The sequence below is a fragment of the Varanus komodoensis genome, unplaced genomic scaffold, assembly GCF_004798865.1.
Source record: "Varanus komodoensis strain SLA01 unplaced genomic scaffold, ASM479886v1 scaffold48, whole genome shotgun sequence".
NCBI classification, from domain to species: domain Eukaryota; kingdom Metazoa; phylum Chordata; class Lepidosauria; order Squamata; family Varanidae; genus Varanus; species Varanus komodoensis.
In genome coordinates this window covers 5,930,483-5,956,108 of record NW_025336059.1, presented here as the reverse complement: position 1 = coordinate 5,956,108, position 25,626 = coordinate 5,930,483, and the positions used below count along the sequence as shown (strand labels likewise).

At 50.0% G+C, this 25,626-nt stretch overlaps 2 protein-coding genes across 2 annotated transcripts; both read left to right on the top strand.

Moving 5' to 3' along the window:
* Positions 1-12,060: 12,060 nt before the first annotated feature.
* LOC123031014 (transcription factor HES-5-like) lies at positions 12,061-14,468 on the top strand. The gene is made up of 3 exons (XM_044445418.1): positions 12,061-12,129; positions 12,555-12,735; positions 13,453-14,468. The coding sequence occupies exons 1-3, from the start codon at positions 12,061-12,063 to the stop codon at positions 13,722-13,724; spliced, it is 522 nt and encodes a 173-aa protein (XP_044301353.1). The 3' UTR covers positions 13,725-14,468.
* A 9,049-nt stretch (positions 14,469-23,517) lies between these two features.
* Positions 23,518-24,421, top strand: LOC123030962 (transcription factor HES-5-like). Its single transcript, XM_044445318.1, has 3 exons — positions 23,518-23,580; positions 23,690-23,873; positions 24,168-24,421. Exons 1-3 carry the CDS (start codon positions 23,518-23,520, stop codon positions 24,419-24,421), a joined length of 501 nt encoding a protein of 166 aa, XP_044301253.1.
* The last annotated feature ends 1,205 nt before the right edge of the window (positions 24,422-25,626 follow it).

Genomic DNA, 25,626 nt, shown 5'->3' with positions numbered 1-25,626 from the left:
AAAGAAAGAAAGAAAGAAAGAAAGAAAGAAAGATCCATGGACAGTGAAAGAAAGACAGACAGACAGATCCATGGACAGTGAAAGAAAGACAGACAGACAGATCCATGGACAGAAGAAAGAAAGAAAGAAAGAAAGAAAGAGAGAGAGAGAGAGAGAGAGAGAGAGAGAGAGAGAGAGAGAGAGAGAGAGAGAGAGAGAGAGAGAGAGAGAGAAAGAAAGAAAGAAAGAAAGAAAGAAAGAAAGAAAGAAAGAAAGAAAGAAAGAAAGAAAGAAAGAAAGATCCATGGACAGTTGGAAGGAAGGAAGGAAGGAAGGAAGGAAGGAAGGAAGGAAGGAAGGAAGGAAGGAAGGAAGGAAGGAAGGAAGGAAGATAGATCCATGGACAATTGAACAGGTTCTGGTGGATTTCAGGTGCTGTCCAAAGAGAGTGGCCAAGCCGCTGCAGGAAAATCGTTATTGATTGGGGATATCAGATCCATTGGATGAGAGCTGTTGGTTCCAAGATGAGGGGCCCTTGACCCAGATGGGGTTGCTAAACAGAAGCAGGGATGCCATATTGCAGCTTCCGTGTGGAAGGAAGGCGTGAAGCTGGCCGGATCGTGCCACGGTGGCTCCGTGGCACTGGCCACACACTCTGGTGTCAGAGCAAAGTCTGTCCTTAGTGGAGCAGGAGTCCATTCCCTGCAATTTCTTGTTGAGTTGCATTTATATCCCACTTCGCGTCTTTTGTGAGGAACCCAAGGCAGCTTTCCAAGCTCAGGGACAGCATCGAAGTCAATTACCCTGAGTCACCCAGGGGGTCTCATGGCCAAGCAAGGCCTAGAACCAGGATCCTCTGTGTCCACAGTCCAGTGCTCTAACCACTATACCATAGTGACCCTTCTTTGGAGCTTTCCACTGTAATGAAAGCTGAGGAAGAAATAGGGCAGTGGGACTGAACAAGTTCGGGGGATCTTGTGCCTCTCCCTACCCCACAAGTAGGGGTCATTCCTGTTTACTAGAGGGGGAATAAGTCCCACCAGGACTTAACTTGTTTCAAGATCACATTTAAATACTGCTGCATATTAGCAAGCATCTTATCATGAAGTGGGGCTTTTTAGATTAAAAATAGAACTATTTTCATTTGTTTATTCCTGTTTCTATTTAAGTCTTCTATGTTGAAAGATCTCCAAAGCCATACATAAATTTAAAATAAAAGAACCCACCAAAATTAGAACAAAAACATCTGAATGCATTGAGGGAAGATTAGAATTTAGGGCACAATTCTAAGTATTCCTTGGCAGCAAACCTTGTTTCTGTCAAAAAATGCATAGATTGTATCCTTATACAAAAGAAGTATCCGCTTGGCCAGCTTCCTGGAAAAGCAGTTGGACATTCTTGTTAAGGGAGAAATGGGGGACTGTGCTTCTCAAAAGCCAAATTGAAGATCAGGTCTGGTGCTTGTTTTCTGTTCTTCTTGCTTGCTTTCCTGCGTTCTTTTCAGACCTTCCACTCGTGGCCATCATCTGGCCTGAACAGGATTCATTTTGACATCATATGCTTGAACACGTCCGCAGATTCTCTGGTGTCCTTCCAAGGCCCACCTGTGCAGCTATGCAGAAGCCATCACTTCCCGACGCTCCGGGGCATTTTCCCAAGACACACGCCTTTTGTGCTGGCTGGCGTGCTGGCTGGCAGGCGCATCACCTGGGAACCACTCGGGGACATGCACGCACACAAACACTGAGACCAGCATGGAAAGGCCAAGGGGAGAAACAGAAGATAAGCCCAGTCCAGTGTAAGAGTAAATACATAGTCACATGCACTTCCATCTGGTAGAAGCTGGTGGCTTGAATGTCAGGAGGATCTGTGCCTCTCCTGGTCAGCTATCCATGGTGCTGAAGTGGGTTTGGTTTGGGGTTTGGCACTGAGGACAGCTCCTTAGCAGCTTGGGGCGAGATCCAGCTAGGGGAGACAGCCCTGCTGATGTCAGAGCTGGTCTGCCGGCCTTTGCTGAGTTCATCACATCTTCTGATGGCTGACTTGGGAGCTGAGGACCAGCAGGATCGCAACCGAAGCAGAGCCACTGGAAAAGAAACGAAGCGCAATATTAGCGTGCCTGGGAAAGCCCAAGGTTTGCAGGAGTCAAGAAAATCTGTCCAACGGATGACAAGGATGTTAGCAATGCCAGCCCTACACCCTCCAAAAAAAATTGCGATGTGGTCTAAGAAAGCAGCGTAACAGAAAAGAAACCCAAACCAGGGAAGAAGTCCAGCTTGGAGCCAACGGCTGCCTGGATGCCTGAAGAAGGGGCAGTTCTAGGAGGGGGGAAACGCCGCAGCCATTTGCTTTGGATCTCTGGCTATCTGACCTAGAAATCTGTTTTATTCCAGGGCAGGCTACTGATTCATATGGCTTGACATGGTCAGTTTTTCCCAGCCGGGTTCCCTCCAGAGGAGTGCAACTAAAATACCCTGGCTGGGGTGTTGGAGTTGTAGTCCCAACACACGTGGCAGGTAGAATCACTGGTGGAGGGAGGGTTTTGGCAGTGAATTGTTGCAGTTTTTTTGGGGGGGGGGGAATTCAGGAAGGGTCATTTCCTCAGTGCAGATCCCAAGGTCTGAATGAGGGCATCTTCGGGAAAGTTTCCCCTCTTCCCAGAATTATGATCCTGCCCCTAGAAGGATCTCTAATACAGCTTTTCCGCACAAGGGATTTATTCTATTCTATTCTATTTCTATTTCTATTATTTCTATTTCTATTTCACCACCCAATAGTCAAGGCTTCCTGGGTGTTTCTCCCCAGTGAATCAAAATACAAAAAGGTACAATCAAAACACAAAAACAGTAAAAGATGGTATAAAATTCCACTGTGCACATTTAACAGGCGTAGCTTAAATATTCAAATATGCAAAACATATGCATTTGACAGTGATAGCATTAACCTAACTAAAACAGCTGTAATTTCGGTGTACTTCCCACCCTTTGCTCACAGCTGTCTGCATGTTGACAAGTCCGCTAGGTAAGCCAGAATAGCTTCTTGGTCGGAGTGTTGGGTAAGGAGTCCGGAAATCTGGGAATTAGGCTGCACCTGGTTTCACCATGAAGCTCACTTTGGGCCAAGCACTCCTGCTTGGCCGCACCTACCTCACAAGGCTGTTGTTAGGAGCATAAACTGAAGGGGTGGAGAAACTAATAGGTCACCTTGGATTCCTTGCAAGACTAAGAAAGGCAAGGTGTAAGTGAAATGTGATAACAAGGCCATGACCTTCCAACTTTGCTATTGCTTTTAGAGAGGATTTTCAATGGTATTTTTTATTTTATTTTATTTTATTTTATTTTATTTTATAGTACAGGAGCCTTATGGGTGTCCCAGGACAAACCCCTGTTCAATGCAGGATCCGTGATTCTAGATGCATTTCTGGAAGAGATGCATAGACTATTTGCAAAGAGAGAAAGATTTCTTCCCTTTAAAAAAATGCTAATGTTGGCAATCCTTTCCTAGCCAAGAAAGCTAGCGTGCTATTTTTATATCTGTCATGAGGTCCCGGCTTTAGATCTCTGCCATATATAGACAAAATTGTCTGTGAAGTAGGACAAGTTATGAATTTGAGAGGATGGGAATTTTTAACAAGCTCTTTGAGATGTACTGGGCTTGAGCTTTGATTTTTAAAAATGGGGTTCTACTGCCTTGCATCAAAATAAATGAGGAAAGATCCCCTAATTTATATATGGCTCTAATCAGCATCTTTTTGGAAGGGATGCAGGGGGAGGGGAGGGGCTCTTTGTGCCCCTCCGCACACCAGGGCAGCGTGGGTTGCTTTGAACCCTGATGGATTCCTGCTCTCAGGGACCAGCCTGCTTTCAAGCAAAGGCGGCTCTTTCCCACATCCAAATGCATTATCCCATAACCCCGGCCCTTTGTACACCACACTTCCAGCCATTCATGTGCAAAGCACCCATAATCCCTTTGGGCTTTTCAGAGTCAAGACACCAGGAAATAATAAATCCCCCCTGGGCCCCCTTAGAGGGACTTGTGGGAATTTCCACGAGGCAAAGAAAGGGTGGGCCGGGCCAGGGGCGCTGCTGGGCGAGGTGTGTTTGTGTGGCGTCTCCCGCCAGGTCGTGCTTTCATGCCAAGCCGGAAGTGTGGGAGAGAATGTCACACGCCTGTTCGCGGGAGCTGTGTTCGCCCAGGCCTGGTGGGTCCTACCGTCATGGCGCATGGACCTCTGATCCACCACCCAGTTTAAAACAATGCATCCACGATCTCTTGAGCCTAAAATTGCAGCAGGTCCTTGGAGACAATCTAGTCCAGCCCTTGCATTGGCTGAAGAGAACTGGGAGCATCTGCAGGGAACGGCTGCCCAGTCTTCTAGAGAAGGAAAGTTCCGCAACATCCTGAGTCAGTGGTGGCGAACCTCTGGCACGCTTGCCACATTGGCACGCAGAGCCCTCTCTGTCAGCACATGAGCCAAGCCACACCAGCATCGCCCCAGCAGCCAAGCATCGGGCAACAGCGCACATGGGGGCCATGTGCATGCTCAGGAAGGAGTAGCGGTGCCAGGGGATGATGTCACAAGCCGCGACTCATTAGCCGGGACTCATCTGAGCTTTCTCAAGGCTGGTCAGTGCTCTGCCAAGGATATATATATGTATTTGCTTGGACTGGCTGTGAGTTGTTTTTTCTAAACTAAATCCTCAGTTTTATTGCAGTGTTGGCACTTTGCGATAAATAAGTGGGTTTTGGGTTGCAGTTTGGGCACTCGGTCTCTAAAAGGTTCACCAGGATGACTTAGGAGAGGAGGAGACTCAGAGGGGATCTGTTGGCGACATACAGGTACGTGAGGGGGTGCCACGCAGAGGAGGACCGTGACCTTTCCCCCCCACAGTGGAGGGCAGGGCGTGTTCCAGTGGAGCAAAGCTCAGGGAACCAAGGTTCAGTTTGGATGCCGGGAAGTACTGCCTGATGGTTAGGACCCTGAGGGTGTGGAATGGGCTTCCATGGGAGGTGGTTGAGGCCCCATTGGTGAGGGTGTTCAAGGACAGGCTGGACATCCACATGGAGGGCATGTCGTGAGAGGAGCTGGCTAGAGCTGCGGGTCAAACTAGATGGCCCAGGAGGCCCCATCTGACTCACTCTGTTTCTATGTTTCTTTGTTAACAGGGGCCGCCAACCTGCAGGTGCATCATGAGAAGGCCAGACTCCTGGAGAAGACCATCATGCTGGAGATCATTTTGGCTGGAAGACAGAGGAAGCCCAACCAAGAGATGGGTGGGGGGACTCTAGCCAAGATGCCGGAGCCTTGAGTGGGTGAAAGCAGGGCAGGGCTGTCAGGGGCAGAGCACTGGAGGGTTTCCTGAATAGCATCGCACGAGTCGGGAACATCTTGATGTCCTTCCTGCTCTTATGCCACAACCCGAGTTCCTGCCGCTACGTCTCCAGGTGTGCTGGGGAAGAGCCCCATGGCTGACGCACGCGCTGGCTCATGGCGTGCGAACGCCCTCGCCAACACAGTCCCAGGTCAGGGCACTTCGGCCGCATCTCCAAGCCCGTCCTCAGAAAGCGTCTCCAACCCATGTCGGCCCCCGGCCTTGCTCAAACATCGTGAGGACATTAACATGGGCGCCTCACAGCCACCCATCTTCACCAAGGGTTGCTGCAGCAGAGCAGAGGAGCAAGAAACGGACGTTTGTGTAGGAAGGGTCATGGAGGACACTTCGCCGAGAGACTTCAGCCGGGCCTGCGGCTCCCTGTTATCCTCACAACCCCCCTGCAGTGCAGGCTAGGCTGGGAGATAGTGACGCTGTTCTCCACAACAGTGGCACCATGAACTCTGCCTCCCCTTGCCCGGCCAAGCCCAGCAGTGCCCCGAAATCCTGGGCCGAGCTTTAGCCAGCAAAAGCTGCTCTCACCCCGTCCCTTGCCAACGCCTCTCCTTCCACTCCTCCAGTGCTCGGAAAAAGCACCTCTGTGTGCTGTGCATTTTTTGGGTTGGAAGGACCACGTAAGTTCATGGTGCATTCATGCCCCACTAAGGAGTTATTAGCGCCAGGCCGTGTGGGTTGGAGTTCCACTGAGTTTCCCACACGTAGGCCTGTGCCTGTGACTCCTGGCGATCTTAGTGATGGCTCTTGAGCATGCCTGGAGGGAGGAAAGCTCAACTCCCGAGAGTCGTTACAATCCAGCGAGGGAGGACGGGGGATCCCACGCCAGAGGGTGGAGGGACACACTCCCTGGCACCACGCCAGCTCCTTTAGGCAAGCTCAACCCGGAGCTGCCTGTCAATCTCCAACCTCCCAGGGAAGCAGTCTGGGCCAACGCCAAGCTGATAGATTGGACCCGGTCCTGGAACATTCAAGTTCGAATCCCGTAAATGTCCTGTAGGAGCTTGGGCAAGGCTCCAGCTTTGGGGCGAATCTACCTGCCTCACAGGGTTGTTATGCGCATACTGTGCAGTAGCCGCTGGCCTTGAGAAAAGCAGGGAGCTCAGAACATGTGATGACCACAGTGGGCTCAAACCAAGGCTTCTCCAGCCTGAGGTTGCAAGGGTGCGATGGCCAAGCGCCCACCAAAAACCCGCGAGCCAGATCCGAGTGTGCCGGCAAGCCACAGAAACAGGTGTGCACAGAGATACTTCCTCTGATACTGGTTGATACTCAGGACTAGTAACCCAAAATAACCATTCTGTTCCAGCCCATATTTTGACTGCAGCCCCTGATGAAGCAAACTAGTGTGTCTGAATCACGTTATCCAATAATAAGAGGCATTCCTCTTATTTAATATGGACATTCCTTTAGAAGGCCAGATCCTGAAGATGAAGCTCAAATTCTTTGGCCACCTAATGAGAAGGAAGGACTCCCTGGAGAAGAGCCTGATGCTGGGAACAATAGATGGCAAAAGGAGAAGGGGACGGCAGAGGATGAGGTGGCTGGATGGAGTCACGGAAGCAGTCGGTGTGAGCTTAGGGGGACTCCGGGGGATGGTGGAGGACAGGAGGGCCTGGGGGAGTGTTGTCCATGGGGTCGCGATGGGTCGGACGCGACTTCGCGACTAACAACAACAAGAGGCATTCTGGAGGCTCCTGGGACTGCCCTTTTGATTTTTCCCACCCAGGTTCTTCTCCTCCATGAAAGTACCTACTTGTTGAGTGGTCTTCTAAAGCCATCCATCCGTGTTGGTGGCCACCACGATGTTCTCCTGGTAGCAACTTCCATGGTTTACGGGCATATAGCTCTGTCCTCAATCTCCGCCCATTCAGTTTCATGGGATGATCTTGAGCTCTCGTATTGCTGCAGCATGTTGACTTTAAGCAAGTGAATTTAAGCAAGAAGGAGGTCAAGCGGCAACAGAAAGTCCCTGCTCAGTTTCATGGCTCCTTTCAAGAGCGGCAAATGGACAGGGAAGCAACATTCACAGGAGTGGGGGGTCTTTTTGTAGTCATTGTCCTCAGCCCCCTCTCCATGCCATCCTGGAGATTGATGGTAGCCCCCCACAAGGAAGTAACCCACGAAAGCCAAGCTCAGGGAACCAGGTTCCATTTGGATGCCAGGAAGCACTTCCTGACAGGATCCCAAGGGTGTGGAATGGGCTTCCCCGGGAGGTGGCTGAGGCCCCATCAGTGCGGGTGTTCAAGGACAGGCTGGACGTGCACATGGTGGGCATGTCGTGAGCGGAGTCGACTGGAGCCGGGGGTCAGACTAGATGGCCCGGGAGGTCCCTTCTGACTCGCTCTGCTTCTGTGTTTCTATAAATAGGAGTTACAAAAGTGACTCACAAAAACAGGGAAATACTCTGCATTACAAATGGCAAACTTCTGACCACCACGATGGAACAGTAGAAAAACAAGATTTAACAATAGAGATTCTGTTTGGCTCTCTTATTTTCCCTGCATCAAGTTCCTTTGTACTTGTGATCAGCAAATTCTTTTGTCAAAGTCAGCGTGAAAACTCATGCCTGTTTCTAGAAATGTTTGCCTAAGTGGACACATTTGTTTATTTCACATGGGGGTGCCACGCAGAGGAGGACCATGACCTTCCTCCCCCCCCCCCCCCACAGTGGAGGGCAGGGCGTGTTCCAGTGGAGCAAAGCTCAGGGAACCAAGGTTCAATTGAGATGCCAGGAAGCACTTCCTAATGGTTAGGACCCCAAGGGTGTGGAAGGGGCTTCCACGGGAGGTGGTTGAGGCCCCATCGGTGCGGGTGTTCAAAGACAGGCTGGGCATGCACATGGTGGGCATGTTGTGAGTGGAGCCAGCTGGAGCTGGGGGTCAGACTAGATGGCCCGGGAGACCCCTTCTGACACACTCTGTTTCTATGTTTCCTAAGGCACAGTTGCATTTTTAGCTGCCAAATTCAGTGGCAGAGGAAGGCACTCAGTCTAACAGGGATGGGAGGGAATCCAAGGCATGGAAGCTGTCCTAAATTCCTTACCCCTACTTTATACCTACCTTTTTATTTTCCCAATATTTTAATGTTTGACTGTTATTTAATATGGGTTTTATTGCCAGAATTTGCTTAGGATGCAATGTTTTATTTTGAGTTTTATTGTATTTTTGTCTTACCATTAAACCACCCTGAGACTTTGGTAAGGAATGGTCTAAAAACGTTTTAAATAAATACAATTTTCAGGCTTCCCTGTGTGCTGTTTGACAGGCTGCATGACACTGGGAAAGCGTGGCACTGGGAACTGAGGGAGTATGATTAATTGGTATTTTTAAGTAGAGGGTGACTGGCCATGTTTCAGGGAGTTGGCAATCCTTCTGCATCGCAGTGGGGTGGACTAAATGACCCTCAGAGGTCCTTCCAGCTCTATGAGTCCATAATCCATTTCTGCAGTCGCCAAATGAAATAGGGGCTTGGATAGACCCTTGCTTTTCTCCTCTGCTCACGCCAGCAACGTGTTCTGGTGGGCTGCCGGCTGGGCATGTGGCTCCTTCCAGCTGTACAATGGTAGGATTTCCCGACCCCACAATTGCAAGAAGACCTCTTTGGCTTTCTTCATGCACGAGCTGCTCGCCTCTCCCAGCAGGGGGAAAGGGTTGAACACCAGCCGGAGAAGTTCAAGCCTGCACTTTGGCCGGAGGGCTTTTGCCTTGGATTGGGCATGGGGCAGGCAAAGATGGATCATCCAGGGTTCCGTGTGACCCACACCATCTTGTCCCGCAAGCCCCCAGGACAGGGCTTGAAAGAGGAGGGAACGAACATGCCAAGCTTCCGTGGGCAAGAGGGCAAAACTCTGTGGGCTGGATAACAGATGCACCAATGTGAGAGAGGGGGCATCTCAGGGACCCCCCCAAAACAGATACGCGCCATTTTCAGCATCACCTGCAAACAAACAAAGCTGCATCCCAAAAGCTAATGCAAGAGGAAAAGGACAAAATCTTGTCTTACGTAGAGGCCTTTGTTTTCAACACGCTACACTTCTGCTGAATTTTATTATGATATGGAGGGTGTGTGGAAAGGCCTCATTAAGGCCCGGAGAGGTATTATAGGTCTGTCGCTCCAGGATTCTTGAGGCGAAGAAACACAAAGTCTTGAAAACTCCCTGAAGGGAGTTTTAAAGAAACCCCAAGAGGAGAGGTGCTTTTGATAAAGTGTGTGCACAGGGAGGGGAGAGAAGCAAAATTAGTCTCTTTCTCTAAGAGGCCATTGTCAAGAGGAGAAAGAACGTGGGGGAAAGACCAGTGCATGGCATTCATTGTCAAGACCCAAATGAGCTTATCTCTTTGTTCAAGACAGATATTGGTCTTTCTTCCTTCCCTTGTATCTGGTGGGAAATCTGGGAATGGAGTCATCTCAAGACCACTCGTCGCTATTCAAGAGGACTTAGAGGAACGCACACTACCAACAACGAGGCCGTACAAGGTGGTTGCAGGCCGGGCGCATTCACAACGATTGTCCCTTAACAAGAAAAGAAAGATCCGTTCTTCAAAGCGAGAGGGAAAGCAAGGCAGGGGGTTTGGCTACCTGTGTCACAGGCCTGTGGGTTTCGCCAGAATTCTGCTTTTTAGGGATGGTTTTGAGGGAACGCCAACAGAAGTGCAGGGACTCTGGGCAAGCTTAGAGCAAGAACCCAGATGCAGGATTGTACCAATGGTCCCTTTTTGCTTAGTGGCCCATCTCACACAGTGGCTAGCCTGATGCCAAAGCTCACCTGCAGGGCAAAACAGCAATGGTTATGCCAGATGCTGACAGATACACTGCCCTTGTGCCTGGATGCTCAATTGAGCCACCATATCTAACGGCCATGGAGAGACCCACACAAGCCTGGGTGTGCCCTGGTGCTTTTTCTTCCCAGCAGTCTGTTCCAGTAGCAACCTTACACCTATGAACAAGTTGTGGCAGGCCTTAATATGTACGAGTGTGTCCAGAAAGTAACGAGAATGATATTTTAAAAAATCTTGCATAGAACAGATTTACAACTGAACATCGTCTCCTTCAAATATGCACCTTGCAAGTGTCCAGCAATTTCCCCCATCTTCAGAGCATCCCTGGAAGTCTTCCAGTGGGGTGGCGTTCAAAGCCTGCGCAGTGGCTCTTTGGACGTTATCCACACAACCAAAATGGTGTCCTTTCAAACCGTTCTCCATCTTTGGGAGTACGAAAAAGTCACCAGGAGCCCAGTCGGGGCTGTAGGACGGGTGGGGAAGCCCCGTGATGGATGGTGATGGTTTCTGGACACTCCTCAAATTCAGCTCTCTTGATAATTTTATTATTTTATACTGTATTGTTATATTTTTAATTTATATTATAATTATTTTAACTTAGTGATGTAAGCCGCCCCGAGGCTTCGGCGAATGGGGCAGCATAAAAATGTTTTAATAAATAATAAATAAAATAATGACTTCTTGAAAAAGGAATCCCTTTTCCCACACACCAGCTAGGGTTAATGGATTAGTATACCTTTTTTAAGTTAGACCTACTCTGGGGTGGCCGTGTGTCCTACCCAACAAAGCACAGTCCTCTGCTTCATGGCCTGCCCAGTCTAAATGAAAAATAAACGATAAGATGGGAGAAGGGGGATCTTGAAGCGGTCCATCAACAGATCGGGTGCGGTGCTGCCCACTGCGGTGGCAAGCCATGCGTTCATTCCATTTCTCCTCCTCTCTTTATTGCAAAAGCGTCCTCTGGTTTGCGCAACTGCCGGGCTACCTTTTGATCCAAGCGGTGCAGGGCTCCCCAGGGGACGAGGCCCCTTGGGCCACCGGTCCAGGGCAGACCAGCCCTTAGCCACCCCCCGCTTGCCCTTTTAACTTGCCCCTTCCTTTCTTTGCTTCGCTTGCCTGTCCGGCCTTTAGGAAGAGCAAGGTCACCATGTCCCACAGCCCCTGCTCTGCTGGGAAGAGAAGCGGACAGCACTCTCATGCGTCCTTCTTGCTTTCGCACTGCCAGGGCGTGGGGTCTTGCGCCTTTGGAGCCAAAAGAACTGCCCTTTTATATACCTTGATTTAAAGGGGGGAATCACACTTGCAGCCGCACCGGAGACAGCAAATGAGAGGCGCCTTCCGGTGGGATCTCACTTACAGCAACCCCACAATGACCGTCCCCCAAACTGTCTTGGGCCGGCCTTGGAAGCAGCATTTTTCAGTTTGCTCATTGCCAGCAGAGGTTCTCCTGGGATGGCGCTGAGAAATACAGCCCCGCAGCCCTTGGAGTGCTGCCCCCCCCTTGGGGGGGTCTTTCTTGTGCTTCCTGACCCAGCGCTTCTCCTCTCCCTCTGCTCCGCATCCTTTTGTCCCCGATGGATGCGAGCGGCCCAGGACCGTGACTCTGGAATGCAATTGATCCTGGACAAGCTTCGCATCCCCACCCGTTGGTGCCGGGGGGGGGGGGGTATTCGCCCGGGCATTGGCAGTCAGTGCAGCAGGCCGTAAAGGGAAGCCTCCTTCATTATCCCTCCGTTGCCCGGATTGGCTGCAGGACTGTGGGAAACACCGAGAAATCCAAAACCCACGTAACTGTGGAGCCGATGCTGATATAAATAGAGGGTCCTGGCGGCCTTGCGGCATAAGGGCTGCCGGCGAGGCAGAGGCAGACCGGCTGGCGCACGGATCGGGGCACCCGGCTGCCAGGCTCACGGATGGCTCCGAGCAACAGCTGCGTGGCCCACGTGGAGGAGGAGCGGCTCCTGGTGAAGGAGAAGAACAAGGTGCGTCAGAGTGGGCCGGTGATCGGTGCGGAGGGACCGAGAGATGGCTGCGCGTGTGTGAACAGGTCTAAAAGGGTGTCTCGTATTTGGGGGATGGCCAGAAAGACTTGCTACCATCAAACTTGACTCCCGATGGGAGGGGTGGACAACCTGCTCGGTCGGACCTCCAACCCCATAATCCCCAACTAGTGGCCATGCTGGCTGGGGCTTATGGGAGCCGCAGTCCTGGATGTCGGAAGGGATCCCTATGCTATCAGGGATGGGGCATGTGTCGTGTTGGGCGTAACACAGACAGATGGGAAATTGGCTATTTTTCTGTGAGAAGCTGAGCCGGCGGGTGGACTCGGGGTGACCACAACTCTGCATTGCCCAGAGGCTGTCGGGACTCCGTAACGCTTGAGGGTCTCCGTCTTTTCCCTTCCCAGTTGAGGAAGCCGATGGTGGAGAAGATGCGCCGCGACCGCATCAACAGCAGCATCGAGCAGCTCAAGGTCCTGTTGGAGAGGGAATTCCAGAGGCACCAGCCCAACTCCAAGCTGGAGAAAGCCGACATCTTAGAGGTGGCCGTCAGTTACCTGAAGCAGCAGCGCCAAATTCAGGGCCAAGGTGAGGGGAGGGTCTCTCAATTGCATCCCAATGTCTCTGATTTAAGCACTGGTTGGTACGCAAGACAGAAACGGGGGGTCCCTGCAGGACCAAAGAGGCAGGGTGCTGCTGAATTGAGGTTTCCACCCTGAATTCAGCTTCCCATGAATAGGGCTAAATCACCTCTAATCTTTATAGGAGTCACCTTTAGAAATGCCTCCTTAGGAGCAGAAAACTTTTGCAGGCATGTGTCTCCTGGAAATACCTTCTTTAGGGAGGCAGGATCACTCGACTTGCAGCAAAATCAGGTTCTCCGTGTCATAACACAACGTGCTCAGTGTGTTGCATTTCGAGAACCCAGGTTCATGTCAATGGATAAAACTCAGCAGTTGACTTATGCCATATTCCTCTCTCAGTCTAGCCTACCTTGCAGGGTTGTTGTCCTAAGAACATAATAAGAGTTCAGACCAGAGTCCCACCAATGTTCTGTTCCCCCAGTGCCAACCATGGGAAGCTCCCAGGCGAGACACAGTCTCCAGAAAAACGTCTACTTCCCTTTTAAAACTCTCTAGAGGAAGGGCATTCCCCGACTTTTAAGCTGCCGCCGTTGGGTTGGGGAAAGGGCAGGATTTAGACCATTCATTAAATGAGCTCCACCTAATCAAGGAAAGTTCCCCTTCTCCTCCTGCCTCACATTGACACTGTGTATGGTTTTTTTTTACTTGCTTTGCTTTGCAGCATTCAACTCTAAGAATCCGGAACTCGATTTTAACACCGGCTACCTGCATTGCTTGAGAGAAGTGATCTTTTTCTTCTCCTTCTGCGATCCCAAGCGAGAAACCCAAACGCGGCTGATCAAGCACTTCTGCAAGGTCCACGTGATAGCAGATTCCATGCGCCCAGCTGTCGCAATGGGCTGCCTGCCACCCTCTTCTCGCCCGGTGTCCAAGAAGCCTTCTACCCACAAGAGCTTGCCGGCTAACAGTGCCTCCATTTGGAGACCGTGGTAGAAGTTCTGATGGACATCCTGGACAAAAACCAGAGAGCTTAAGGACAAACTCACTCACTAGCCCAGAGGGATCGGTGATTTTAGCATCCCTCTTGAAAAAGTAGGAAACTTTATTTCCGAGGAGAAGAGTGGGGTTCTTTTTCTGTAGGAAGAAATATTTCAGTTTTGTAAAAAATCAGTTTCCTTCATAGTGAAGGGGTGTTCATGCATCGTGCCCTGGATGCGTTGCTTTTATTAGGGTTGTAACAGAGAAGCGCTGTCTTTTTTACCTTTGCGGGGCAAAATGAAAACAAAACAAACCCCGGTTAGGTTTCCTGGAAGGATGCCTTCCTGACGTCAGAGGCATTTTGCCAAGAATTGCCACAGCATCTGATGGCGGAATGACAGATTTTGGCTCTGTTTGTGTTGGCCTTCGGGGAGAAGGGGGATTTGTAGATGGGAAGGGGGGGTATCATTTGTATCAATGTATTGAGAAAGTTATTTTGATAACGAAAGGGACTTTTCCTTAGATTTGCTCTCTCTGTGTGTGCTTCTCTCATTCTGAGAGGGAATAGGATGCCTTTTGTAAAGGAAAAACACCTACCTGTATCTTTCTTAAAGAGAAAGCGTTGTGAGTGTCTCATGCTGGGAGGACGTTAACTTACTAGAATGCTTTTATAAAGTGATGGTGCGTTCATCACACCAGACGGTAAATGTAATTTGAATGCCTTTGTGGGTCATGTCAATAAAAATTGCATAGATATGATTTGTCCTTGAGTGAGTCTCCTTTATAGATCTGCACTAGCTAAGGTTAGTTAGCCGTGAAAATCAGGCGCAAGTCTCAGCTCAATAGGTAAGAAGCACTACCTAGAAAACAGGAAGAAGAGCCTTGAGCTTGAGCAAGGGCCCATGAGATACAGCATCCTAGTTCCCACTCTGGTCCACAGGAAGACCTGGAGACCTAGAAACAGAGCGAGTCAGAAGGGGCCTCCCGGGCCATCTAGTCTGACCCCCAGCTCCGCTCATGACATGCCCACCATGTGCACGTCCAGCCTGTCCTTGAACACCTGCACCGGTGGGGCCTCAACGACCTCTCGTGGAAGCCCATTCCACACCCTGGGGGTCCCGACTGTCAGGAAGTGCTTCCTGGCATCCAAATGGAACCTGGTTCCCTGAGCTTTGCTCCGTTGGAGCGCGTCCTTCTTCCTCTGCAGGGGAGAACAGGTCTCTCCCCACCTGGCCCTTCCTTGCTGTTTGACTCCCATGAATTCAGGGATGTACTGTCAGTGTTGACAAAAGCCTTATTCCTGGTGAATAGGACCTAAGAAGAGTGTTGCTAGGCCAGACTAAAAGCCCTGGGGGTCCAGCCTCTCTTTCCACCCACCAGAGGTCCTAAGGAAGCCCAGAAGTAGGACATGTCCCAGCATCCAGCAGTTGATCAAGGATACTGCTGCAAGATTGGCCACTCGGCCCTGATGTTTGGACCGCTTTGCACCTGCGTTTTAACAGCTACACCGGCTTCTAGTCTGAGCCCATTGAAGGGCTAATTTTGGTCAGGACCATCGTGGACAGAAGGTTCACTTGCAGGACCCACCAACAAAAAGACCCTGGATTTGTTCCTCTTCGGTCTTGCAGCCTGCTTGCTTTCCTGCCTCGCATTCTGGTCCAGAGCAAAGGGATGGGGAAAAGAAGGCGCAGCGGGTGGAACTGTTTCCTGGCTCTCTGCCTCCCAGGGAAGGAGTTGCTAGCGAGAATGAGGAAGAGATGGAAAAGAAACGGGAGCAGAAGGCAAAGGCAGTAAGAGTGCGGGACTGGGACTCAGGTGATCTGGGTTTGAGTCCCTGCTCAGCCATTTATTTATTTAGACAGCGTATATGCCGCCCCCTTTGCATAAGCCTCGGGGCGGCTTACAATCATTAAAACCCCACATATAAATACAATAAATACATAGAATACCATGGGACTCACAGGGGGATTTGGGCCAGCCATCGTCTCTCAGTCCAGCCCACCTCACAGGGTTGTTGTGGTGAAGATAAGACAGGGAGAGGGAGAGGAAGGAGGAGAATGATGCCAGCCACCTTAAAGGAAAAAGACAAGCTCTAAATATAATAAATAAATAAAAGTAAGGGAGTACCTTAAGAGTGTCTTTCTTTTCTAAGGGCCTTAAAAACCTAGAGCAGGTATTCCTTTCAGCCAGTAAACAAAAGCTCTGTATGGCTTGGGACCCGGTTTCTCCTAAATGTACCTACCTGAATCTTCAGTTTGTTTCCAGAATTTCTGCTCAAATTGCCCCCCCCCCATGAGGCATGTGCTAAGGAAAGGGCCTTTTTGGTGTTGGCACCCTGTTTACAGAACAGCTTTCTCAGAGAGCCTTGCCTGGCACCATCTTTGTGGTCTTTCCAGTGCCAGGTAAAGGCCTTTTCATCCACCCCTGCTGGTTTCTTTCTTTTATACTCAGTCTTCCAGTTTTAAAAATGCCCATTTTAATTGCATTGTTGCAACTGTTTTCATTGTTTGATGCTGTATTTTAATTCGTATTTGTGCCCTTGTGTTACCGGGCTGTTGTATAAAGTCAGTAACCACTCCTGGGCATACCTTTCATGAGTTTATCTAATCTCTTTTTAAAACCATCTCGGTGATTGGCTGCCATCTAATCTAGCAGTGCTGAATTCCATGTTTTAAATGATCTTTAAATCATTTGATCTTTGCTGAATGTTCTTTTCTGTAATCCGCCATCGGTGGTTCAAGGATAACAATCCAGGTCTAACTCTTAGGGCTGTTAGGATTACTGCAAAAGCATTAACATTTTCAAGGCCAACTCCATTTGCGTCTCAAAGATTTCCTAAAAACCCACGGGGCACTGAAGCTTTCCCTACTCTGGAGCCCTCCGGTTGGTCTACGAGGCAACGGGAGGTAAGGAAGGCCGGCATGGTGGCAGCATAAAGAAATCACCCTTTTGGCTCCTTCTGAAAGAGAAGCAGAGTTTGAAATCTGGTGCAAAATTGTTTCTCTGGCACTGGGAATGGAATCTAAAGTCTGCCATAAACTCACACCCTCAATTTCTCACACTGGTCCAGATTGAAAGTGCTGATGATGACATATAAATCCCCACATGGCTTAAGACTCGGGTATCCAAAGGAACATCTCCTTCCATAGGAGCATGCCCAAACCTTAACGTCACTGTGGGGGTCCTTCTTCAAGAGTCCTCCTTGAAAGATGTGAGGGGGGCCATTACGAGGAGAAGGGCCTTACCTGCTGCAGCACCCCAATTATGGAATTCCCTCTCCGGAGAGGTTTGCCTGGCACAGATACGCTATTTGTTATTGTCTTAATTTATTGTGTATTTTATTCTATGTTGTGAGCCGCCCCGAGGCTTCAGCAAGGGGCGGCATAGAAATGTTTTAATAAATAAATAAATAAATAAATAAATAAAATATTCATTCTGGTCAAAACCTTTTTATTTGCCAAGTTTTTGTAATTGATAGGTAGCATTTTAACTATTGCATTTTCATATCAAATACCGGCACTGTAGGATTTTTAATTGCATAGTTGTTTTTAACTGTATGTTGTTTTGAACTTCTGTAAACCATCTTGAGGCTCTTTTGAATAATTGACAGTATGTTTTATTTATTTTATTTATTTATTTGGAATTTTTGTATACCGTCCTATTTGCATGAGCCTCGGGACGGCTTCCAACACAATAAACAAACAGGTATATAAACCATACATATTAAAATCCGGATTCACCCTGGTATGTTGTGGTTGTTTAGTCACGAATTTGTGCCAGACCCATCGCGACCTCATGGACAACATTCCTCTGGGCTCTCCTGTCCTCCACCGTCCCCCGGAGTCCCCCTAAGCTCACACCCACTGCTTCAGTGACCCCATCCAGCCACCTCATCCTCTGCCACCCCCTCCTTCTTTTGCCATCTATTGTTCCCAGCATTAGGCTCTTCTCCAGGGAGTCCTTCCTTCTCATTAGGTGGCCAAAGAATTTGAGCTTCATCTTCAGTCCCTGGCCTTCTAAAGAGCAGCCAGGGTTGATCTCCTCTAGGACTGACCGGTTTGATCGCCTTGCGGTCCAAGGGACTCGCAGGAGTCTCTGCCAGCACCACAGTTCAAAGGCCTCAATCCTTCAGCGCTCAGCCTTCCTTATGGTCCAGCTTTCACAGCCATACATTGCAACTGGGAAAACAGTTGCTCTTTGTTGTTGTTGTTAGTCTTGAAGTCATGTCCGACCCTTCGCGACCCCATGAACAACACTGCTCCAGGCCCTCCTGTCCTCACCATCCCCCGGAGTCCACCCAAGCCCACTCCCACCACCCCAGTGACCCCATCCAGCCACCTCATCCTCTGCCGTCCTCCCTCCTTCTTTCGCCATCTATTGTTCCCAGCATCAGACTCTTCTCCAGGGAGTCCTTCCTTCTCATTAGGTGGCCAAAGTCTTTGAGCTTCATCTTCAGTCCCTGGCCTTCTAAAGAGCAGCCAGGGTTGATCTCCTCTAGGACTGACCGGTTGGATCGCCTTGCGGTCCAAGGGACTCGCAGGGGTCTCCGCCAGCACCACAATTCATACACAAGTCATCCATCACGGCGATTCCAGCTTTTGCAGTGCTCGTGGGCAGGGTGGCCTCACCTCTCCCAGGCTGACCCTGCAGCTGCCCCAGAATGATCATGCATATCCACTGAGGGTGACCAAATGCCCTGCTTTGCATTGACAGTTCTCTATTTGAAGCAGGCATTCAGTTTAAGGTGAAAAGTCTGTAAGAAGGGAAAATTAGAGGTCATGGGCTTAAAGTGACTGTCCAGAGTCAACATCTGGACAGATGTGCAGGCAGTGCCTACAGTCCTTCCCACTGGGGTGAAATAATGTGTCTTTCTCTTTTAGCTATCGTTATGATGGCTAATTTTGACCCTGTGCAGATAAATTGTTTGCGCCTGTTTTGAAAACTTCTATAATCTTTTGTCCTCTTTGGGGTGATACATTTCCCATTTGAGGATGCTTAAGCCCGCTGCCTATTTGGCGTTTGGTTTCCAGACCAAATCCTTTATATTCTGTCATAGCCAGCTGAGTCCTCCAAGGGCCTAGAGCAAAATATTTCCTCTCACCATCTGGAATTAATGCAAGGAACTCCCTGCCACAAGATGGGTGAGAAAGCTACTGGTAACCAGAAAATGAGGGAGGCATTACTCTTCTGAGCTACAGGTGCTGGGGATGCATAGCAAGCCCAGGTTGGTACCCTCACCCTTCGCTCCTGCCTTCCCAGGATAGTCTGCTGTCCACCACTGGAGGCAGGAGACTGGGCTGAACAGACACACGGTTTGATCTGGCAGGACTGCCCCCTGGTTTGCACCTTCTTTACCAATGCATACCCCCCCCCTTCTCACCCTGATGCTTTCCAGATAGGGTGGACGACATCTCCCATCAGCCCCAGCCGGCTCAGCCAGTGGGGAGCATGGGGGTTGCAGCCCAAAGCATCTGGACGCTCCCAGGTTGGGGAAGGCAGGGCAGGGCGCTGTGCGGCGCTGAAAGGCGCTATGGAACCTGATCCTTGACGAGAGCGCTGTCCCGGCAGCCCAGATCCCGTGCCTCAAGTACAATGGCATCCTTGGTTTATGATCCGGGAAAAAAAAATGCAGCCGCTCCGATGGGTCTCCCCTTTCTAGAAGCCTTATTGTGTTGATCCCACAATGCCCCTATTAACCTCAGAGTGTGGGTCTGATCTTCTTGGTGTTTCCCACACTTTCTGGCCCATTGATGTCATTCAGCGGGAGGACAAAGGACGTGTGCTGAGCTACAGCCCCCGTCAGAGCCGCCAGAGGCTCCCCTTTGTGGCGACCAGCAATCCCTGTCCCGATTGACCATCTGGAGCGTTTCGCGTTCCCAGGAACCACATGGATCGATCAGCATTATCCCGGAGCCCTTTCAAAGCTCTGGGAACGTTACGCTCTCTGACACCGACTCACAGCCACGGGGAGCTTTCCCAGAGCCATTGAAGCCCTCTTAAAAATCTTTGAAACGGATGCGCTCGAAGGGTGGTGCCGGGGGACAGATTTGAGATTCTCGGGAACGCGGAAGGGAGTCCCGGATCAAATCCAGCCGGAGCTTTGCTTAGAAGTGAAAATGGCACCGCTGAGTGGTCCTAATTTGAACACATCGTGAGAAGCCCTGGAGGAGACACTTGTGCTAGGGAGAGTGGGAGGAAGAAGAAGGAAAGCAAGATCAAATTGGAGAGGGGCTGATTGGCTCAGGGAAGCCCCAGCCTTGACCCGACCAGAGCTCTGCAGGGCTGTCCGGGACTGGGCCTTTCGGAGGGTCACCCGAAGTCGGAGACGGCTTCAAGAGCACACGGCAAATGAGCTGCTCAATTTATGACTGCAGCATTCTTTTAGCGCCAGGAGATGGTAGAGGCCCTGCGGATTTCCTGCCTCAGCCTGCAAAAACAGCTGCCTGGGTGGGGGAGTACTTGGACCGCGAGAGAAGGGACACAGCTGGCCCTGCGTCAGCCAGCAAAATATCTCAGGCTGGATGCACAAGCAGGGACCTTCTGCAAGGAGCAGAAGGCTAACTGAACGGATTTTGTCTGGGGAGGCCGTTGAGATCACAGAGAGAGCGGGACGAGGAATAACCTGGACCCGTTATGCTGCTATCTTTGAGTAGGGGTAGGAAAACGTCCTGCCTGAAACCCTGAACCAGGCAAGGACCTGCCCACACAACATTAATCAACTCATGCTTTAGTTGATTAAGCTAAGAGGCAGTATGGCGTAATGGGTAGAGTGCTGGACTGGGACCCAGAAGATCCAGGTTCTGGCCCCACTCAGCCATGAGGCTCCCTCTCAGACTGTCCTGCCTCACTGGGTTGTTGTTGTGAGGATAAAATGGAGAGGACAACCGTGTAAGAGGAGACAAGTTGAGATGAAAATGCGATGACGTTGTCACCTACTGATTAAAACTTCTGAAAGCAGGTGCCAGGGATCTTCTAACCCTTCAGTCCTGGGAGATTCTCTTTCTCACTTTTGAACAATCCCTATTTTCTGGAACAGTGAAAGTTGTTCACAAACCAACAAATGAGGAAAGCTAGTCTTTCCGAGAAAGCAGCAGCAGGCTGCCTTTTCGGAATACCTCGGTTACGAGGGTCTCCTGCATATAGAGATGGTGGTGGTGGTGGTGGTGAGGAGGAGGAAGATGAGGAGGAGGAGGAGGGGCTTCCCAGTCAAAGAGTGAGGACTTGAACCCTGGGATCTCTTCTGGGAGGGATGAAGCGGCTCTGAATTAAAATGGATCGGCCGGTAAGGGGACATTGTCTGCGTGGGTGGGAGAGTCTTGCAAACCACAAAGGGTGGGGGGGGCAGCCAGCTTGCTGTTTGGGCCGGGCTGCCTGGTTCTCCATTCACCTCAAATGGTGCGAGCCCACAATTCTCTGTTTCCCACACATCGCCCCATTCACGGTGCCAAACAGCGACAAAAGGCGTGTGCCTGATTGGAGAGTCGGTACCTCCTGCACCATCTGGGCCGGCACTCTGCCAGGTTTACGGCGGGGGGGGGGGGGGCGGGGGGGGAGCAGCGGGGAGGGAAGGCTTTGCAGGAGTGGCATGCAGCCAGCACAGAATCCATCCTACTTCTCCCAAATTGTACAGCCCATTGACATTTCTCCCTTTCCCCCCACACTCCCCTGCCTCGTTCCACGGCCCAGCTTGTTCTGCAGAGGCCGGAGCAGAATTGGTGCCTTAAATATAGCAGAGGATTTACTGCTTTGCACATTTCTGCTGGAGCTCACATGTGCAAGATTGGGCACTACACCGGACTCTTCGTCATTGGCCCTGAAGCTGAAATGCACCTATAGTGCAGGCTTCTTCATCTGCACAGATCCCTTTTCTCAGAAAGCTCAGCCTTTCCTTTGCTTGGTGGCAAGGTCCGACTACTTCTGCAAGGGAAGATCTGAGGGTGCGATCCAAGGCTGCAAGGTTCTGAGTTATACAGAACTCCGTATCTGGCGGAAAACAATATTGGCAATAAACTCACTTATTCCAGGACCACCAGGAAGTTGTTCCCATAAGTCCCATCATTATATTTCCTTTAAAACCAGCCTACCGACAGTTGTGTGAAAACAAGGCATCCAGATTGGTAGAACCCTCTCACTGCACGGCATTAAATGCATGCTCTTTTGGTGTTGTTCTGCGCTAGCTGCAGAAAAATCCAAATGGAATGCTGCAGTCCAAAGCTGAAATTTCTCAGGAACATCTTTTCCTTTTATGAAACATCATCATCATCATCATCATCATCATCATCATCATCATCATTATTGCTGGCAACTGTTACCCCCCAACCCCTACCCCAAGAATGATGGAAAGCCCATGGCATTGTGGACAATGATAATGTTGGCCAGACCGACAACACAATCCTGCCACTATCGTGCCCAAAACCTGATACACACACATGCACACAACCTCAGGGAAGAAGAAAAAGTTGCACGAATGTCATTGCTCAGGGTGAGTTTCACCCCTAAAGAAATTTTGCAAAATGGTCCTTTCAGTTTCTCCGCCTGTACACGAGGGGGAGGGTTGTGAGACGCCATTTCCTTCTGGCTCTGGTCTGCACTAAAGCATCCCCTCACAGTTTATAAAACAGCCAGAAAAGTGATTCAAGTGTAGAAATACAACAGGCCTGGAATCCGCATTAATGCATTTCAGGGGAGACTGATAGTATCGCATGTCAGGTCTCTTATCTTTCCTCAATGAAGTAATTCTTGCTCGCATGGTTTTTAATGATGCTCAGCACACAGTGCTAGGGGCTGCACTGAATGCTGCAGCAAGAGAGCTGTTACGCAGTCGCAGAAATGTGGAACGGCCCCACACCTCCCACCAGTCCCTTTGGCCCTGCAGCGACAACCCCCAACCTTCTTCTCTGAACTTCTCTTTCTGCACAAAAAAGGGGGATTTAAAAAGTACACTTTCGTGCTCTCAAAGCACTTGTCGGGCTGGGGTTTGCGGAGGGGAGGAGGAGATTCCAGTCTGCATTTTCAGATGCACCAACTTCTAACATTTCCCACACCCCTGGAAGCGAAACATATGCTTTTCTTTCTAAAATTCAGTGGCCATCCTCTGGAAATTTGACCTGCACTGTATTCAGTTAACCACACTTGCCTGCCAATTAAAAAGGTCTTCATCTAAGCCTTGCTTCTCCACACTCTTCAAAAGAGTGCTTTGGACACAGGCAAGCTGAGAAAGGGAGCGGGGGGGGGGGGGGGCACCACAAAAAAAACCCTCTCCCTCTCCCCCTCTCTCTCTCCCTCTCTCTCTCTCCCCCACACACACACACACACACACACACACACACACACACACACGCACACACACACACACACACACACACACACAGTGCTTTCCTAAGCCTGACACTGACACTTCCCTGACACTTCCCTTTGCCAGCGCCTTGGAAAAGGGCAACATATTGAGATGTTGACGCTCCCAGCGTCAGGCCCCCAACTTGGCCAATAATGGATGCTGGTCATTTCCCACATTTCTGCCCCATCCTTCTTGATCCTGGCATTGTGGACCACACTCCCCAGCCCACCTGCTCCTTGGGGAACGGGGTATTATCCCAAGGCAATTCACAGTCAATTTACCAGGCTGTAATAGATGTCTCTCCTATTGTTGGGCCGAGATGCCCCGATTGGCCAGGGAGTGTGGGAAACCAGAGGACGCTTGGGCCCCATGTGTTTTGTATGTGGCTCCCGGGTATAAATAGAGGCCTGCGGCTTCGCTTCCACACCGCTCATTTGCAGCCGAGCGCTTCTCTCTGCGTGCTGCCGCAACATGGCACCAGCTGGCAGCCACACGCTCTTGCTGGAAGTCCCGGCGGGAGAAGAGAAAGGCAGAGTAAGTATCCCTTGGCTTACCCATCTCCATGCACAGGGAGAGGAGGGTGCAGAAGGGAAGGGGGAACGGGCCTCCCTAACTTTCTCTCGTCTTTTATTCTTGTTTTTAGAAACCCATGGCGGAGAAGTTGCAGAAGCCCAAGGTGGAGAAGCTACACCGGGACCGGATTAACAGCAGCATCGAGCAGCTGAAAGTCCTGCTGGCAAAGGAATTCCAGAGGCATCAGCCCCACTTCAAGCTGGAGAAAGCGGAAGTTCTGGAGACGACTGTCAGCTACCTGAAATGCAGCCCAAGTGAGTCCTGGTCTGACTCTTATTCAATACCTGTTTCCCTGGCACCCGCCCCTCCTCCCCACACCCCACCTGAGAATTGCAGTGTGCCCAGGGTACCTGTAACTTCTGATCTACTGGGGGTCTCCAACGCCATGCAAAGAAAGCCAGTGCCCAAATTTCCCTGGAGAGGAGGGCTGGCTATTAATCCAGGTTTGACATGTCATTATGCTATTTAATGTCTGCTGTATGTTACCCTGGGCCCAAACTCTGCTTTCACTAGTCTCTTCTCTAAATCCTCTCTCTCTTTTTTCTCAGCATCCGCTCCTCCTTCCACCGGCATAAACCAGGATTACAGCAAAGGTTATTCCTCCTGCTTGAACGAAGTGCTGCACTTCCTGGCCGTCCACACTGCAAACTCTGAAACCCAGCTCAAGCTCTTAGGCCACTTCCAGAAGCCTCGGACGGGGACCCCCAAGGGACCGACTTCCTGCGCCCCTGTTCTGCTCCAGAAGGGGCCCTTGCGGAAGATGACGCCGAAGCTAACCAGCAGCCCTTGGAGGCCTTGGTAGGAGAGGAAGGACATGTGTGAGGCACCCCAAGGAGCTGGTGGTGTGTTGTACACACCTCCCTCTCTCCTTTAACAAGTAGGAAAGCCCATGCTCCACTCTAATGTGTTGCGACACTCGGCCAATGGATGTTTTCATTCGGAAAGATTGTGTGCTCCCGCCCTGGGGAGAGAACCATTCTAAAAGAATGGACAGGAGTTATCCTTGTATTAGGGAACCTTATATAGCAGTTCCAAGTGGAACGACAACTCATTTTTAACATTGGTGAGGTTTTCCTATTATGTGGGAAATAGGGGAAAGGGATTCTGCATAGGGCAGAGGGTGGGGAGGGGTGGTCCATCTAACTGCTTGGTTGTTTGCGATGAAGTAACTTCTAAGAAGTTGGGGGGCTGATTTTTATTTTCCTCAGAAGGGTCCAGAGCAGAATAATGATTTTGTCCAATCTACTCCCCACCCAATTCTGGAAGCTGGGGGTCACTTTTCCATAATGAACACTCAGAATTGTAATAGAAGTACCAGATTTGAACACTCAGACACCTCACTAATTACACTTCCCATATTCTTTAGGCATAATGATACTGGTTAATTTCTGGAAAAGGCAAAAGACAGTCTGGAAATAGTCTGGAAACCGCGGTTTTTTCCTTGTGCCCTCAAAGACAGGAGGAGACCTTTTGAAAAATCCAAATGTTGCTGTAATATAGTACTATAATAGTTGTAAAATGTTTTAAGCGTGCTGAGAAAAGTGTTATAACTGTGATGGTAGTGGAAGATATTCTTCAATATTGGTTGACTCACAAAAGCAGAGCTTTTGTGTTCAGGATGTCGAATAAATGCTTTTTATAAAGGCAAGGCATGGCTGCGGATCCTCATAGGAAAGGCTGTAACAGCTTATAGTGCTGAAGGTTTTTTCGTGAACCGTTTAATGAAGTCTTTTGTGAAAGGCGAATTGTATAAATTGTATTTACTCTTTTTCTGGTACCATAACTAATATGGGCTATTAAAATTTAATTATTGTCCTTAAAGGATAAAGTTGTGCTGTGGTGTGAGATGCAGAGAATCTGTAATCCTTTGGATGCCGCGACAAGGTTTCTGAAACTTCTGCAGATTAATAACAAAGAAACAAATAAATAAAAGAACTGGCTTACATACATCATAATGCATTCAGTGATTTATTCAGGATTAGGTGGGGAATCTGAGAAAGTGTTCTC